The sequence below is a fragment of the Acromyrmex echinatior genome, chromosome 18 (genome assembly GCF_024713525.1).
Source record: "Acromyrmex echinatior isolate Ae372 chromosome 18, ASM2471352v2, whole genome shotgun sequence".
Classification (NCBI taxonomy): Eukaryota; Metazoa; Arthropoda; class Insecta; order Hymenoptera; family Formicidae; genus Acromyrmex; species Acromyrmex echinatior.
The window spans coordinates 3,846,755-3,865,841 of record NC_141869.1 but is presented as its reverse complement, the minus strand read 5'-3'; the positions used below and the strand labels follow the sequence as shown (position 1 = coordinate 3,865,841).

The window sequence follows — 19,087 nt, the reverse complement described above, 5'->3', positions numbered from 1 at the left end:
TCACTTAACTCGCGATTATTATACACATCGTCAATCAATTGTTTTTCACAACGATTGTCTCGCAATAAGTAGTCTAGGATTTTTTTATAATTAAACACACCTTTAATTTTTTTCATCACCGAGAAAAAATTCTCGCTCTCCCGACATATGAATGTTTTAAAAGAGATTATGTTTAGTTGATACTTTGGAATTTCTGATATTTTTTTAGGTAGAATGATACGCAGTTTTTGTAAGTGTAAACTTTTAGATTAGCTTTTTCGTAATGACATTTGGCTTTTTCTCAACATTTCTATGGGCTTTTTTTTAAGAAAATAAACTTTCGACACAACTTCGTCTAAGAATTTAGAACTATAATTTTTAAACTTACGTTTATAAGAAATACAGAAAAACCTTGACAGGATCAGCTTTAAATTTAAGAACATCTTAAATACTATACTAAACTTCATCCTAATTACAGTATACAATAAACACATAATCACGATCAAATCTTTTTGAATAATTCCGTCTATCACTCTCTGAAAGTGCAAAGAGCTGTCACAATTCTTCTCAATACAATACAATTTTATACCCACACAACTTTATCATACTTAAACCGAGTACTGTCAACGCTCTGATTCCGACTACCATTGACAACAGTTCGCTACTCGCTAATCTGTTCATTCCTCGATTTACTTATCCTAAGGTGTAAACAGAAAACATAACAAGACCACTTTTCGCTTCGTCAGGTCTAAGCATCTATACTACATGTACATCTATACAATATATTATATGTTTTCTAATATCTAGAACCAATAAATACATAAAAAATAGTTTTGTTTTGAAGTATTTAAAAATCCAACTAGATATAGATTTGAAAAAGATTTTATTTAAATCATTAAAATAAGTATATAGAATGCTTTAGTATTACTGACAATGTTGCAAAAAGTTTTAACATTCTACTAATCAATTTGAGCATCCTACATAATTATTTTGATAGTCCATGCAAAATTATTTTCAGATTTACATCTAACTAAATTTTTAGATATTTCAACAAGATCATTTCCGTGTCATATCAAGATAAGTATCAAATTAGATATCAACTGAATAAAATAAGTGAAAGTAGAGCATTGAGAATCACATATCGGTCATAGAATAAATTGTCGATAAATCATATCAATCAATAATATAGAATAACGCGAATTCTTTTGGTTCAATTGGTGCAAGTAGCGAATTAACAAGGACAGGAAGAATGAAAGAATGAAAATTTATCAAGTATTAAAATAAAGGCAAGCGTTTGAAGATAGCTTATAAAATATAAGCTTTAAACTGTGTGTACAAACTTCGATTTCCGATATCAGAGTTCAAATCTACACATTTTTTATGTATTTCTAATCGTATGAAAGTAGTGAAAATTTCTATTCAATACTATTGTAGAATTATATCTGCAAATAACTATCAAGTTATCTTAAAAAATAAGAACTTTACAGACATTACGATTTTTACAGAGATTCAACTTCATTTTTGTATATTTTTAAGCAATGCAACAAATCGATCGTGACGCCGAATAATTAAACATTACTATTGTATATTTTCATACAATTTGCCCATCGATATTTGCATATCTTGACTCTTATTGCTTTTACATTACTTTTTTGTTTTTTTTATATATTTTTATTTGTATACTTTTATTATATTTTATTGTTGTATATATTTTAACGATGTCACAATCTTAATACTCTGTACTTCAATCATATGACCTTTGCATGAAAAATATTACATTAAAAAAATCTAAAAAGCATTATACTGAAAAAAATCTAATTTCACTAATTCTTAAACGAAATTACACGCAGATAAAATTTTCCACTAAATTTGTAAGAAGGTGATTTTAATGTAAGAAATGACAAAGCGCTGTTTGCGTAACACATTTCCTGGCTACGAATCCCTGTGCCCAATTTGCATCGAGTTTCTTTCGTCGCCGAAAAGCACCATAAATCTGCAAAGGGGACTCGAGAATCCGATTTCGCTAGATCACCATCTGCTTAACGTGTCTAGCGGACGCTCGTTAATTCTGGTGTGAACAGGTAAAATTTACGCACGATTTGTTGGCAGCGATTTCGTCGGTAACGGCCATGGCCCGACGTTCTTGTTGCATGAACGCAACTGATGCTATTTCGGCTAATTATCGCACAGCTTGCCAAACGACGCTTTTTTCTTCCGTTATCGTATGCTCGGCAAATCGCGTATTCCTAATGAACGGAATGGAGTGATCAACAACTCCTAGACTGAACTAGCAGAAAACAGAAACTAGTCTGTTGCTTATCTTATTTTACGATCTTATTTTACGCAGTTTTAATAAACTTTTTTTTCGAATTCAAATATCTTTCGAAAAATAATTATTTGATATTATGATTAAAGAATTTAAAAATTCCCAAAAACGAGGAAATAAAGAAAAAAAGCTTCAGGACTATAAAAATTCAAAATTAATATATTCGAGAGAGATATTTAATTTAATTTACTGGTAAAAATTTAATAAATAATATCTAATTATATATCAGTTGTATTTGTGAAAATGTTTGTAGATGCATTATTAAAAATAATTATAATCATGGGTTTGAATATGTGCGCATGTTTTGCTAATAGTTGGTTAATAGCTTAAATATTGAAATTAACAGAATATGTAATAGCCTGTTCAGCTCCGATGAATCGCAAGCCGTCGGATAGAAAAGCGCGTCATAATGTGGAGGACAGAACGGAAGGCGCCATACATATACTCTAACACTAACAAGCTCTAAATAAGCTCGTTAAATCGTAAACTCAGTTATCCCCAAGATGAACCCGTAATTTAACCTCTTGCAACCCGAAAAGACTTTTATTGCAGCGCTAACAATCATGCGAGATAATTTGATTCGTTAAATCAAATTTTCTGTGGTGACATATGTTAAAGTACGTGTCGTTCTCCAAATAGGCATGCAATTATTAGAATTAAATTACTAAAAATAATAATTTTTAACGGAATAAATAAAATATAAGATAAATAAGGCAAAAAAGAGAGATAAAAAAAGAATCTTCAAATCAAAAAGAAGATTTGAAAAAAGATAATCTAGGCTTCATACAAATAGCAACATTTTTTTAATATTTAATATTTAATATTTAATTTAATATTTAATTCGTTTTTTAAACTAATTGCATGTATTTCTTGAATTTTTTTTCAATATTATATAATAAAAATAGAGCACACAACAAATTTTAACAAAATATGAAGAATTTTTATGCTATTCTTCTCTGCCATCTTTAACTTGTTCGTGTAGAATTTCTCAAAAGATTGTTAATCAGTCCTAAAATTTTGCCATTAAAACTTTAAGATCAATCGTGAACAAAAATGCTGACTTGATATGGAGAAGACAGCAGTGAAGTATCCAATGAAAATCAAGATGAACGAATTTTCTTGAGCACATTTTCGTTCTCAACTATACAGAATTAGGACCTGTCTTCGTGACGGACTACATTACAGTGTCTTATGACATCGTGAAGATACGATTAAATTGTTTTACGACGATGTTGCAAAGTGCGTTCCATCGTTTACGACCATCGCTGCCGGCAGCGACGCACCGAACGAGCCGCGTTCACGTTTATCACTTCAACGTCTGACATTTCCATCAGCTTCGCTTCTTCTTCGCGTCCGCGTTCCATTTGCGATAGTTTATTTCTCACACTTTCCATTGTCACCTCACACTTTAGAAATGTCAAATATATAAATATCTCAAATCAAAGAAAGTAATTGGCTTCGAAATCAATGACATTTTAAATCGAAGAACTCATTTACAAAAATTCATAAAATTTTGATTAATAACAAACGAGTTGTCTCTGTCGAAGCGGTTCAATTTGTAGAAATGATTGAAGATTTCCTGTTTGTCAATGTTCTTATCTTATCATTTGGCTGAAATTATGTTAGCCTTCATCCTATCAATAACAAATTGATTTTTGTGGGATTAACGGTATCCAAGTATTGATAAGTAATAATTGATCAATTACTTTGAAATGTGACTGTCGTTTTGTGCTTTTCAAAAGTTCTTTTTATTTACTATCAAAGCAAAAATGATAAAGCTTCATCTTTTCATAAAAAATCATTGTGCTTTGTGAATTCGAATGAAGATAGATTAACATGATATTCGATTTTATGGACTCTGTGATTATTTTCATAAATGATATGTAAAAAGGTCTATGGTACTTAGGGATATATTGTATGTACCTTGGGATACACTAATTATTTTGTAGTAATAATTATTTTTAATGTGGATTGTGCTCATTTACTTCAGTTAAAAAGTATATAACTGAGCAGCCAACATTAAAAAAATCTTGTTATTATTAAAAAAATAGTTAGTGTTTCCAACCCATACATAGACCTCTAAAGAATATTCTAAAAATGTTCAAATGATATTCCTATCCTCTGAATGTTCTAAAGACATTTCCAAGATATTTCTGATATAAAGTGTAGAAAAGTATTACAGTCCCTATATAGGTATTATAGTCCCGCCTAATATATAAAGATTATAGAAGTATTTTGATAATCAAGGATGAATATTTTTTAAGAAGTTGATGATTTCTATATATCATCATATTCCATAAAAAAAGGACTTACAGTGATCTAACGTCGACTCAGCAACAAATCCGGCTGGACATTCTAGGCTGGTATTAGCGGTGGTAGCAGCATTGCCGATGCCCTGCAGGTGGTAATGCCCGAAGGACGGACCCCTGGGCGCCATGATGGCCGCGATGCTGAAGTCCGTCGCTTTTCCCCTCTCCCCCTTCGTAGGCATCCCTCCTCGCGCGCGCGACGACACTTACTCGTACGCGTTCAGTCTCTCGTTACTCCAATCTTCTTGCTCCGATCGATCCGTCCTTTCTCCCTGTCTCTAATGTCTTCTCAATGGTTTATCTCACCGTCGCGAGGTCCTCCACTTTCCTCTCTTCTTTAAGGAAAGAGAGAACCACCACCCTCACATGCGATAAGGCATATTAAGTTCTCTCGTTGTCTTTTCTTTTCCCCTTTGTCCTCTTTGTGTCACCAGGCGTACCTTCGTATCGACATGATGGCTCGTGACAACGAGAGAGGCGCCTCCACCTCTCCCCTTGAAACAATCGCGAGAGAGCGGTATCCAGTTATTACAGAGGACGTTCCGGTAGGTCGCGAATCACTATCCACCCTGGATTACGAAACGCTACGTCGTCACGACGGATTGATCGTGGCTGTCGATTGCTGTCGCCTGGATTTTACGAGGAACGTAACAACGCACAACGCGTCTGCGCTGCTCGACTTCCCGGACTCCACTGGCTCTCCGTTCCTCCTCCCACGCGCACCGACTGCCCCACCACTGGTACCGTGGAAGCACGGCGGTTTCGCGCAGCGTGACACCAGGAGAAGAGCTTTGCGCGCGCAGTATCGACCAGCTTCATAGGCGGGGCTTGGTGGTTGGCAGGAACGCTTAACCATTTGGGCTTCTCTTTCTCTTTGCCTTCGTCGAACCGTCAACCCAACTGCAGGATCACGTGACTCGATGAAGGCGGCGCGTGAAGGAGAGGCGCTTCTCCTCACTCGCCACACCCTGTAAACTAGCAACAACAACCACCACCACCACCGTCAAACCTGACACCGACTTCCCCACCAGCGACGACGACGACGACGTGGGTATCTCGGAGTGGCGTGGCAGCGACACGGTGGCCGCGCAACGACGAAAGAGAGATCGATCGACCTCTCGCGTCGGATGGCCGGCGTTCGTATATGTATCTACGTATGTACCTCCACCGCACTCGCAGTGGCGTAGAACGAGGCTGCGAGGGGCAAGAATTACAGGAGTGTAAGAATGATTTCCTGTCTGTTGATTAATGTAAACACCTAAACCACTGCACACAGTTAATAGATGCTGTCTAATTAAACGAATTACCCTGTTGGAGTTAAACAAAGATGGGGAGATTTGACTTGATGATCCGTTGTAACTTTAGATCATTGTTGTGTAAGTTAAACGAGTGTTTGAACTATCTTATCGAGCATGATAATTGGGCCTATTCTTTGTCGTTACACTGAGCTGCATCAAAAATTCCTTTCTCGTTTTTCATCAAGCTTTAAGTATCTTAAAATCCCAAGTATAATAGAACACAATACACTATACAACACAAATCTTTAATGGACGTTTTAAAGAGACTGTTTTTAGAAATATTTATCTCTCAGATAATGTAATTGGGTAATAAATTATCATGGTTTAAAGTGATGTCAAAATGGTTTCAAAATGATAACTAAAAGTCATTTTTCTATTAGTCATAATTCACTTCAATATTATCTTAATATATAATAACATGATTTATTTTGCTTAGGACATATCTATTTTATTTTAACACAAATAAAACTTTAGTGTGTACAAATGTATATTAGTTCAGCCACAAAAAACGGATCTAATATTTACGTGTGATAAGAGCAGATAAAAGTTTGTTTGAGGAAAATTAAAATTTTCGATAACCACAGTTCAAACGATACGGTTGTATGATGCGGTTGTACGCCTCTGACGGAGGTGTTCTCGCGTTGATTTTCCCGGAGAAGGGCAGCAATAGCATGAAGAGAATTTATTTAAGCCGAAAACCAGGGCTGCGATGGGATACGCCAGCACGTAATACTAAAAGCTTTCGCGAGCACTTCTAGAAAACGAGGAGGGTTGTTTGTGCTGGGAATAATCATGAGGACCTGCCGGGTGGTATAACCGTCGACAGTGTACAATCCGTTTACGCCGTACGTTGTAATTTGCGGCGAAAAAGATCGTATCTTTGGAGAGTTACTTAGACCGCCGTAATACGTGTGTCTATTCCATAGTTTTTCCGTTTAACGCTAACTCACGTATTCCATCGTTACGCTAGGATTGCGCCGACCTTTCCATCATCTGTGACATGATTGATAATGCCCTCATCACGATTTCCGTTTTCTGGAATGTTACGAGACCTTGTTCCTTTACTGTACAAAGTATATTTATTCATGTACTATTTAGCTATCCTTTACATCAGAAATATTTTTATTTACATTAGAATTAGCAACATTATGTTAAATATTATTATTTAACATATGTCTATTTCTACCGTTTACACTATTAAAAGTAAAAAGTTAATTTTAATTTGAAGACTAGCGACTTTTTGAGACATGTAAAAATATTAAAATTAACATTTTATTTTTAATAATGTAAAAAAATATATTATACTATACTAATATATTAAAAAATTTTTTAAAAGAGGAAAAATAAAAAAACAAAGTGAGAAAGTGTACTTTATAAATTTTATGAAAAATTAGAAACTAATTGTTTCGATTGTATTGATAATTCTACTGTTTAGAATTCAACAATAGGGTCCGTTTTTTTTTTCAAAAAATATTCTAAATTAGTATCCTGATATAACAAATTATATTTATTTCATTTTAACTTACTGCAACAGTGTACACTAGGTCAGAACATTTTTCTGAAAAGATCAGACCTATTGATCTAAGTTACTATAAATTATAAATGGTTATTTTTCTTTTTAGGAAACACAATCGACACAAGAGTCACTCTATCTTTATCTATATTTATTGAATTCCAAAAAGGACGGAACGATTGCTTATACCGATTGTGTCTCTTAAAACGGAAGTAATCAATCTTATAAAGGAAAATTATGGATGCTTTTCATTTAGTGACAAAGTTCGTCCTATTTTTAGTATTCAATGAATAACAAAGACAGAATAATACTAGTGTCGAATATGGAATTTTTTGTAAAAAATAGGTTATTTCCTTAAAAAGTATCTACAATTTAATTTTTTAAATTTTAAAAAATCTTTATACTTATTGTAATCTATTAAATATCGTATTGATATTTGTAGATACTAAGAGTTGACGAACACGTCACTAACAACATCATCGACATTTCGTTACGTCAGAAGTCTTCGCCCCAGTGTTTCACATAAATTTTTACTCAAAGCACGTACCACGAATATTCGAGAACGATAAAATGCAGTCGAATTCCGTGACCATTATCGTCAAAAGCGCGATGAGACGGAGTGATGGTGGAGAGATGAAAAGTTGGATAGACGTTACGGCGAGCGGTAATAAAACCGTCGATGACGCGATGGGAATCGTTGGAGGCTGCGTCTGCGTTTGAGATGCATTTCGATCGATCAAACGCCACAAAGTGACCCTCGAAGAAACAATTTCGATGGCGACCCGATCGGCGGATACATTCGCGGATCAGCGACAGTATCAGCGAGACATTCGGAGAAGCAGAGAGGGAAGGGGAAATTTACGATGTCTGTTTAGGCACTTAGGCGCTTTATTTTTAGTCCCCTTTATTATACTAATTTCTTGGGCATGTCAAAATATCTATCGCGTATATACCCAGCCTTCTGAATTCTATTCGACACGCTGGGTGCCTTCTGGGTAGTTGAGCACATAAAGGATCCCTAAAAGTATAAAATATGAAGCAGGCACTCGCCCTCAGTCTTTCTTCTTTCCTTTATCATTCGGGTCGTTTTCAGGTAGCCGGATAGAGAGAGCCTAACTCACGCGCAAGTCGTCAAGTCGTCTCTTCTGTGAACCGCAGGAACAAGCCAGTTCTCCGGAACAATCCCCCCATCCCCCTTGCTTCTTCTCCGTTACCCTGCACTTTTCATGGTGCTTTTTGAAGCGGTTGCTAAGACGTGTCACCGTCGTCTTTCACAGTTGTCACCCGTGGCGAAGTCTACTATTTAACCGACTACTGTATCCACTTAACTGCACGTTCGAAAGTCGTGTGGATTTAACTTGAAGCGCGTTGTTAATCGGATATTACGACCATTCGGTTACAATATAGATTCAGGGAGATTCTTTTCGTAGATTATTGTCGTGAATATATAGGTTTCATCATGCGTGAACATCGAATGTAAACATAACGCACAATCATCCTCCAAAAGTCAAATAACATCACTATATGTTTTTTTAGATATCGTAATAAATTACATTAATATCGTCGGAATAAATTACATCGAAATTGTCAATGAAAGATGGTAATGATATTGATTTAATCTTGCGAAGCTGGTGGTAAGTCTATTGGACCCATTCAATTGTAAAATTTTTCATAAAAAATGTTAAACAATTCATTTCCTTCATGTTATATATAATATGTAAAGTTGGATTATTTTTATTAAAATGTACTTGGTATTCTTTTTTTATGTGATACATTATTTTGGTTTCGAAATTAATTAGTGCCTTTTTATTAATGTAAATTATATAAATGGTCCTTATAGACTCAGAATTAATAATTTGTTACAGATTTTGACGTCAGCTTCAAAGGGCTAAAATATTGTAGCGAATTTACTTTGTACTAATTTCACGATATAACAGCGATGGCTTATTAGCAAGATATGTAGCGACGTCCCGTCGTTTTATTGTTCTTGCGCTTCTTAGCGAGAAGATAATAGAACGATTCGTATTGATGTTTAAGTACAGTTTCGAACTTATAAAATTTCCTTTCTCCCAGCAAATAATTTTCCCTTGGTGGTGAGTCGCTCGCTTCTACGCCGGTTGTTGCTCGCGGCAACCGGCTGGGACAGCGGCGGCAACAGCAGCAGCTCGGATGCAAATTGCATCTCGACGGTTTGCGGGTGGGAAAAATAAACGAGAAATAAAACGAGCGTGCTCTGGCAGGGGGAGAGGAAGCGAGCGAAACCTACCAGAGCGAGGTTGCTCGATGACGGGGTCGGGAGATGTGAGAGGGGAGTGTATCATGGTGGAATGGCGCGGCGGAGGGCGGACGAGCACGTTGGCCGAAGCTGGACGTGGAAAGCCGGTAGGACCGCGACAGGGTGCGAGTCGCGTGGAGGAAGGGACCGTGGGGTACGCGGGGATCATTCATCATCCGAGGAGAAGAGAGGTCTGCGCGAACACACCACCGTACCACACCACATAGCCGATGGTGGTGGAAGGTTGCGGTGTTGGAGGAGGTGGTAGGCCACCCACGCGGAACGATCGGGTTCGGTGGCGATTCTGAAGCTGAATACACGGACACCAACGAGACTGATCTTATCGTGGTTTCTCTACGTATGGCTGGCGCCGTGACCAGGTAATCAGCGTGTTACGAGAGTTAGGCATTGGGTAAATTATTTATAACAATTTTCGCGTTATCATAGAAGCCATACATAAAGTCGTAATTCAGAACTGAGACTATACGTTGGCTATACCAGCTGAATCCGATGCAAGAGCTGAAAAAAGATTAATAACCGATATGTTTGTACGATATGTGACTAAAATAATATTAAAATATTACCATATAGTACGGTAAAATATTTCCATATAACTGATGCTGAAGATATAACGAAAAAATTATGTACGTACACAGCCCATATCTCGAATAATCGGAAATAATGTGCTATTAAAATTAAGAGTCTCAACATTGAAGTTTTCTTGATGTCAAGCAATAAAGAGACATTATCAGTCGCGCTTAAATCAGTCCTATTCACAGTTGGACCGCTTCCCTTCCGAAACGACCGCATGCCAGAAACCAGTCGAGCAGAGTTACAAACTCCGAATTCTCGTGGCACGAGCTGCTCTTTCAAGTGCTTTCTAGAGAGGGTAAACACACGGTTTCTTTCTAGTTAGGTGGTCACCCCCGCTCAGCCTCGGGTGATCCTAATAATAACGATGAAATTGTCATTTGTGGCGATAACGAGGAGACGATCGAGGAAATGGTCGAAGAAAGACACAGAGTATCCTGTTTCGAGTGTCGTTCGGAACAAAAAGAGGAAAAAAGACGAGATTGAACGGAAGCGGGGAGGGTAAAAAAAGGACGACACACACCAGCGACTCGAGTCGTAGAAAGACACGGGCTTCCGACGACTCGAGGGCCGCTAAGAGGACTTGATTTTGCTCGAGTGTCACGGCGCCAGCAGCCCTTTCCAAAGAGAGTCTTCGGAAAGTAAAACATAACGCCATGTAAAATGAGAACTCGTGTACATAATTCTTGGGGGAATATATCTCCCGTGAGAAAATTGTGCCTAGAAAAAATAAACTCGAAGGCACTTTGCTTAATTTCTAAAAAAATATTGGTTTTATGATTGTATTACTGTAACTATAATTTATTCTGATTAGAGCAAAAATTATGCTAATTAAATACTGATTGAATCGCATCTAAAATCTATATTACACTAAGAAAAATTTCTGGTTTAAATGAACGAATCAGAAGATTCGATTATATTAAGCAGAATTCTTTTTATCTCAATCAGAATTATAATAGAACCAGAAAATTTAAATAAATTTCTAGTGCATAGTTTCTGAAACTTGATTTAGTCGATTCGATAACACATAATTTAAAATATTAAATATCAAGTCATTCAAATATATTTTAAAGAAAGATTTCGAATACTTTTTTTGTAAATTTTCTCTTTTTCTATAATTTTTTATAGAATATTCACATTGTGAGGGAATTTTTTTTCAGAAAAAAAGAGCCGATAATTACGCATAAAGTACGTTCTCCTCGCACTTTTTTATACAGGTAGCAATGTAGGCAAAGGAAGGAAAAACGATAATACAAAAAAAAAATAAACGCAAAGAAAAGAGAAAGTATAAAGAAGGCGAAAGTAAATGGAGAAGAAAAGAAAGAAATGGGACAGAAGAGGCGTATAAGACACATGTAGGGGCAGGAACCGGGCTATGTATCCCATGAATAACCCATAGCAGGGCGCATACAGAGTGCTCGCTTTCGTGTATATCCGCAACCATAATCATACTGAGGAATGGTGGCACTGTGCACACTCGCTTGATGCTTGCCTCGCATTGACGCCTTGACGAACGATGTGGATATATGGCAACCATCGGGACGTACGCGCTGCCATAACTCGATCCAAATGACTAAGAGACGTTCATCACGCAGGAATGGGAACGACCCTAAAGTACCTAGGTAGAAACGCTAGAAAGACGACACCTCCTCCGTTATGACTCATGACAGTATTCGTGAATCCATGAATCTTGATGATCGAACCTTCACGTTTCTTTTTGTTATTCCGATGTAATGAAATCCAAGATAAAAAGCTGATTGTACGATAAATTAATATTATGACGCGATAAATTAAAGTGTAAAGGGGATGATGCGACGAATACTTACATAAAATAAGATCACGCTTTTTCGTTCGTATTTAAATTATTCGGAATCACAAGTAAGATTGTTGGCTGAATTTCCAAAAACGTCCCACGCCGTGAATGAATGTAGAAATACTCGAAATGACGTCAAATGAATTTTCTCTTTTTTAATTCCCCCAATTTTATTTCTTCCGTTTCAGAAGTAAGGCTTCCTTTGAACTAAAGTCGCTCGACTGGAAAGGGTTAAATACCTGCCTAAGTTTGCGGTGGACCGCATCGTATACTACAGCACACATCTACCTATCTGCTGGCGTTGTTGCTGATACATAAACGCAACACGCCGGTAGGTATATCGTTTTAGGCTCACTCGGAATCGTTTACCTGCCACGATCGTGCACCAAGCCCAGTGTATTAAACGTACGATACTTACCTAGGCTTCTAGTGTGCGTATGAATCCACACACGTTAATGAGTAACGCAAAATATGCAAGGAATAGATATCACGATGATAGCGCGATTATTTAATCGGTTCATTTATTTGTGCTATTTGTTATTGACTGTTTAATTCTGTCGATATTATTTTTTATATTAGACGATATAGTAGAAAATATTTTATATTTATGTTAAAACTGGTCCTAAAATTTTTAACATTTTTTTTATCAACATAATGTTGTGTTATTTAAATATTTTATGTTAAATTGATATTTAATATTTCTTCGTTAAAATAACACAATTTACAAGTATAAAGTAAAAAAATAATAATAATGTATTTTAAATTCTAAGATAAATGATTTTAAAGTAAATTCTAAGACAAAATGTGTTAATTTAACATATTATAAATGTTCATTTTACTGAAAAAATATGTTTCTACAATTTAGAACAATTTATTTAAAAATTGTTTTAGTATTATATATATATTTTTTTCATAATTATATGTGTGTGTGTGTGTGTGTGTGTGTGTGTGTGTGTGTGTGTGTGTGTGTGTGTGTGTGTGTGTGTGTGTGTGTGTGTGTGTGTGTGTGTGTGTGTGTGTGTGTGTGTGTGTGTGTGTGTGTGTGTGTTACTTTCTAATACTTATCTCATATTGAATTAACACAAAAATTCCAGAGAACCGTTCGGGATACACAAAATGTATTAAATTTAATACAAATTTTCTTACTGGTAAAATATACCAACTTGGAACACACATCTAACAATATTACAAAATACCTCAAATAGCATTAGGTTAATTAAGTAGCATTTATCAACTCTGATATAAATTCGGAGATGTTTAAAAATAAAAATAAGACGAAAAGCTGTTAATAGAAACATTCAGAATCTGCCAGTCGAAACAATATCCAGAATAGAATACTTCTTAATTTGTACGACTGTACGAAATATTTTTATCCATGCAGTATTCTTATCATCTTCCTCGATTCTGCCTAGAACGAATCTCTGCACGCAATAAGAGTGAATTAAAATTCCACGACACTGTCGGAAATGGTATCGTTGCTATTGTCGTCTTCATCGTATAGCTCGCATCAAAAATTGTATAACGAGAATCTTGGAAATACCACGACACTAAATTTTTCACACATCGCGTATTTATGCTAATCGAAGATAATATCTTGCTTCGTAGTAGGTTCGTTCATTTTCCCTATCTCTCTCTCGAACGTATAGACTAATAAAAATCAACGAGAGTCACTGTACAATCGACACAGTGTCTTAATTTGTTTAACCGGAGAAAAATACATCAAGATGCAAATGATAAAAAATAAATAATAATGTTACCGTAATAAGTCAATTTGATGGGAAACAGAAGGGGCAGAAAGAGAGAGAGAGAGAGAAAAACAGAAATACAAAAGAAGATTAAATATATAAAATGTAGAGATTAAAATATTAACTTGTACGTGAAATTTTGGAAGAAAAAGAAGAAAATGAATAAGATAGAATTTATTACACATCCGAGGACATCTATCGGCACGAAACATTTTCCAGCGAAATATTTTGGATTGGAAGAATAAATCGTAAAAGAGTAAAATTTCAGAGAACAGAGTAGAGGTAATGATAAATCCGCCTTTTTATTGAAAATATAGAAAAAGAAAGAGAGAGAGCAAAACGCGCTGAGCGCAGATACCACCGGATCGACGGAAATCTTTTCAATGGGCACAAAGCTTACAGTCACGTGGGTGAGCCTCACGGGAGGATGGAATTCCAGGAGGACCGGCGTTACAACGTGTTTCACACTTCGGGTTTCACCCGCCCACGCCCAAACAAATATATAATGCGACATTAGAATAACAAATGGCGGCTGAGGCGTCCACGCCTGAGAGCCACGGGGTGCCGTAGGTGCACACCTAACATAAATACTAATACGGACATAAATAAGTGTATGCTTATACCGCGCCTCCTTCGTGGCCCGAAGAAAAATTCTGCGTAGAGCAGTCTCTGGGGGAACGCGATAAAGAGGAAACGCGGAGGAAAAGTTGTGAGAAGTTGTCTCGCATTCGGATAGGATGAAATTCTAAAGCACTATGAAAACCCACTCCTGAAAGAAATTCCAGGAATGCTTAAAAATGCTTGAATATACAAATCAGATTGTACAGATTTTTTTTCTTTTCTTGATTAACATTTGAATAGCAATCGTTATACGAGCTGAATATAATTGCTGACTTGATTAATCAGTCAAGATCATTTAGCTTAATAAAAAAAAAATCATAATCGGATTTTACTTAATTGAAGTTGCGGAAAAAATGTATTAAATAATTGTTCATATTCCAATGATTCGAATAATTATTCCATCAAAATTGGCTATTAATTTCATAGGATTTTGCTCACATTTAAGTAACAAATATTCATATCTTCTTTTGCTTTTTTAGAAGAGATTTCATACCTTTTATATACTCGTACCAAACGTCAAAGAATTCCTCCAGACATGGCGAATAAAGCTCGACTGTCCTTTTTCATCTCGCTTAAATAATATCCTAATAAAATGCATTGTATATTCCAAGATATCAAATTTAGGTGTCCCTGCTGTTAGAATGCTACTAATGCACGCCACCACAAGCGGATGATAAAACGCAACAACAACGGACAGAAGTCGCAGCGTAAAAAAATAACGCCAATCATTTTCCTCCCTTTGTCGTTCCATATCGCACTCAGCGACTTTCCTTTCATTCCTGCCAACCCTTCACCCTTGCTATCCTATGGGATGTAGTTACACGATGCCAAATGGCCACCCGGGGACTCTAATCGAAATTAGTTTTTTAATTGAGGGGACTTATTTAGTCGTTAAGGCCTGGAAAGGGCGAGGAGTTGCGGCAGAAGGGAGAAACGTAGAATGATGCGAACGAGCACTTCGACTTTTCTCCTCCAGTCATTTTCCTTCATCGCTCAATCTGCTTTTTATTTAAACCACCGTCTCCTTTTTACGCGTGGTATCTCAGCTGTAATTATTGTGATATTGTTATAGCTGCTTGTCAGGAAACATCTGATAATTGCATTCCTTAATTATCGAATTCCTTACGTTTGTAAGATATAAACGAAAAATAATATTAAATATCACAATATTGCAAGTATGAAAATTTTTAGACATTTCTCTTATTATTTTTACTACTATTAATGAGTATCATTAATGGGTGCCTGGGACATCCAGTATATCTTAATGTATTTTATATTATACATATGACAGTGTAACAGTAGTACTTTATAAAAATTGACTACTGAAAATGTTAATTTTGGCATACAGATTATGTTTTTTTTTTTTTTCATAAATTAAGAGATTAGATATGCGTTAATCTTAAATAGAATTTTATAAAACACCCATTGAAACATCGCCACAGTCGATATTAATTATTTATTTTCGCGCGACTTGTTTACGGCTTAAATCATGAATCAATTAGCATAACTCGCCGGGCTGTGCCCGAAATAGTCTGCGAATTTCATGAATGTTACGGAACAAGGCCGGGCCATTAACCGGATAAGTTTCTCGACGCCAGGACGACGAGGAGAGAAAGGTCACGAAGGATGAGGTCGGTCGGCAGGACGACGAGGAGAGGTGGAGAGAAATAATGAGGAGGATGAAGAGAGTACCCGGCATAATTCGCGCTCAAATATCGCCCGGGAAGATGGAAAAGGAGGACTGACGAGGAGTCTGATGGTACGGAACGTTCCCGGGTAATTTCATAATTAGCGGGAGGCAAAAAGCGAGCGAAGCTCGACACGTTCCATCAGGCGATCTCCAGCCTCGATTGGACTGGGACTATTAACTGGAAGAGCTTAAAAATTAATAATGCGATCTTCACACGCGACGTTTTGATTGAATGTAAAAAAATGTAAGCGAGATAATTTACATCTTCCGTTTCAAGAAGTGAAAGGAAGAGAGAACTTTCTTGTCCGCAATTATTTAACGACTTCGATAAAATAACGAAGTATTATCTTTATTGAACACAATTCACAAAAGGGTACGGGAAACTATTTTAAGTTTAAATAAATACTTACTAAATAATACATGTCACGTTCCGCGAACATTCGCTGATTATCTTTTATTTCTGTAATAGTTTCTGTAATAAATTTATGGAAGATCCATCGCGCCACCATTTTGAACATTTTCACCCCTGAGCGAAATTAAAGTTACCACATTTCCGTTCGAAGCCTCGCCTCTCTCCGAGCTTTTTTTCGAACGAGGAAACAAGTGAAATTTACTTTACGAGTCTTCGCCAACCCCCGTTTGGAATTACACGTAAATCTGTGCCACAGTTTGTTCGAGGGGGAAGAAACAGTAATCAGCTCGATCCTATTTCTCCCTTCTTCGCCACTTTCCCCGTAGATTCCTCCTTGAATGGGACAGTCCGGTCGATAAAACAATTGCCGGGGGGATAATCGGCATTATTTACGCCGGATCCGGCGTAAGGTACACAACTGCATGGGGAAGCAGCGAGGTTACAGCAGGAGAGAAGGGGATGCTTCGTGTGTGTAACTACCGAGGGTGAAGACCCGCGGAAGATCTCCCGGATGGTTATAAGCCTAAGGGGGGAGGGCTGATCTCCCAGCGGTGGTGGATGGCTCACGGCTTATCCCACCCTGCCCGCCCCCGTGGTTAAAGTGGCTCCAATTAGACACGTCGCTAGATTTCGATGTCAACCGAGTGTGCACATCATCCCCTTTGCCCGCAAACCTTCGCTGTACCGAGTTGTCCCTCGAGAACGAAGCGACGAGCGGGCGCGATCTGAAAGCTACCCTCTCCCGTGCGCTTCTACAAAGCCCCCACGATCCCGAAGAGCCAAACTTTACGAGGATTTAGCGGTCACGCGTGTCTATTACCATCGCACGTCGATCAATTCGCCGCTAATGAGTCGCCGTGTGTAATCACGCGCGAAGGGGTTGCAATTAGCTCCGCAATTGGGTTCTCGATGCGTAAGAGAGAAATTACGAATACAGATTAGCATCAAATCCTCTCGCGTTAATAATAAATAGGTGTACTTTATCAATTTGGAAGCCAAGTCATTCTCTTTTATCCTTTAAATAAAAACGATGAAAGTATTGATACTTTAATTAGACTTAAGATTTTGTACTGCACTGCTTGTGAGAGAAAAATTACGATTAACATAATTTAACTATATCATTTATAAACAATTATACATAGAAATTAGACGATAATAAGTCAATTAGGAAAAATAATTTTATATAACTGAAAAATTTACATATAAATGTTATTAAGAAAGAAAATGTTATCAAGATCTGTTTTAATCGATTTATTTTAATTGATATATAATTTTTAGTCATTTTCGAAGTACCAACTGTATAGTTTTTGATAGAACAATATTATTATACCAACATTATAGCAATAATAATTATAAAAATAGAGCTTTTATAATTATTTTATTATTCAATTGTATTCGCAAATATCAAACACTTTTTTCTCAGTATATCATCGATTATTGTTTTGCTGCCGATTAATTCGCAAATAGACGAACTTTCATTTATTCTCGCGAGAGCAAGTAGTATTCATAGATAATATTTGCTCTATCTTTATTACAACGATTCTAATTGACTCCGAAAAATGATATTGATACACTGAGGATGACCGAATCATGTAATCGAAACGTCTGTAATTGGTGATTGACATAAATATTACATTTTATTATACACATACAACTGTGTTGGCTCTCATTATATTTTTTTATTCATTTAATCTTTGGAGCCTTTGTCAATTTTTAATTTTTAAGTGTTCATGGATATTCCAAGATATGGTGAAGATTTATACTATTTATATAATACCGTCATCGTGTCATAAAGAACAATCTAGACGGATTCAATCCGCGCGTTCCATTATTGCCCGCAATCCTCAGATCTACTTCCAACCGGTGGATTTACGTGTGCCACTGCATTCTTCCACCGTCGCAATAAAATCCAGGACTCAGTCGGTCCAGAACATTCAAGTCCCTACGTATACATTAGTCGTGTAAAATTTATGTCGTAAATTATTGTCAAAAATAATACGCCGTGACAAAAATTCATTGGAAACTGTCGAGCGAAACGAACGTAATGTACAAGTTGCTACAAGTCCTAATCAGCGAAAATATTCATAATTTCTTAAAGATTTCGTTAGTCTTGCAATTATTTTGAATATTATGTAATAGTTTAAGAAGAGGAATAAAAATTTTGTAGCATCTTAATTTTTTTAAACTGGAGGCTCTATATTATAATCTACAATTTCGTAAAGTCTTCGAGATATAAATTAAATTTACTTATTTAAATTAAGAGAAACATAAAAATAAAGTTAAATTAAGAGAAAAGTCTAAAGATGTAAACAATTTCACCTAAAAACATGAAGAAAAATGATTGAATAATTTTTACCTTATAATATATAAGATTAAAAATATTTTTCCTAGTTTTGTCGAACTTACAATAAATTTTACTTGAAAATTTTACCTGAAAATAAAAATACCAGAAGATGTAAAATAAAAAATACACTACAATTATGATAAATCCATTTAAGTAATTATTACTTTGCTC

The 19,087-nt window shown here is 36.2% G+C and overlaps 1 protein-coding gene across 4 annotated transcripts in view; it reads right to left on the bottom strand.

Annotated features, from left to right (window-relative positions):
* LOC105144894 (T-box protein H15) overlaps nt 1-5,372 on the bottom strand; it is a 71,351-nt gene extending 65,979 nt beyond the window's left edge. The window contains exon 1 of one of the 4 annotated variants that reach the window (XM_087415395.1): nt 4,619-5,372. In XM_087415395.1, coding sequence (XP_087271521.1) covers nt 4,619-4,796 — 178 coding nt within the window. In that variant the 5' untranslated portion in view covers nt 4,797-5,372. The other 3 variants (XM_011054129.2, XM_087415394.1, XM_011054130.2) reach the window with 3 other exon arrangements.
* Nucleotides 5,373-19,087: the final 13,715 nt, after the last annotated feature.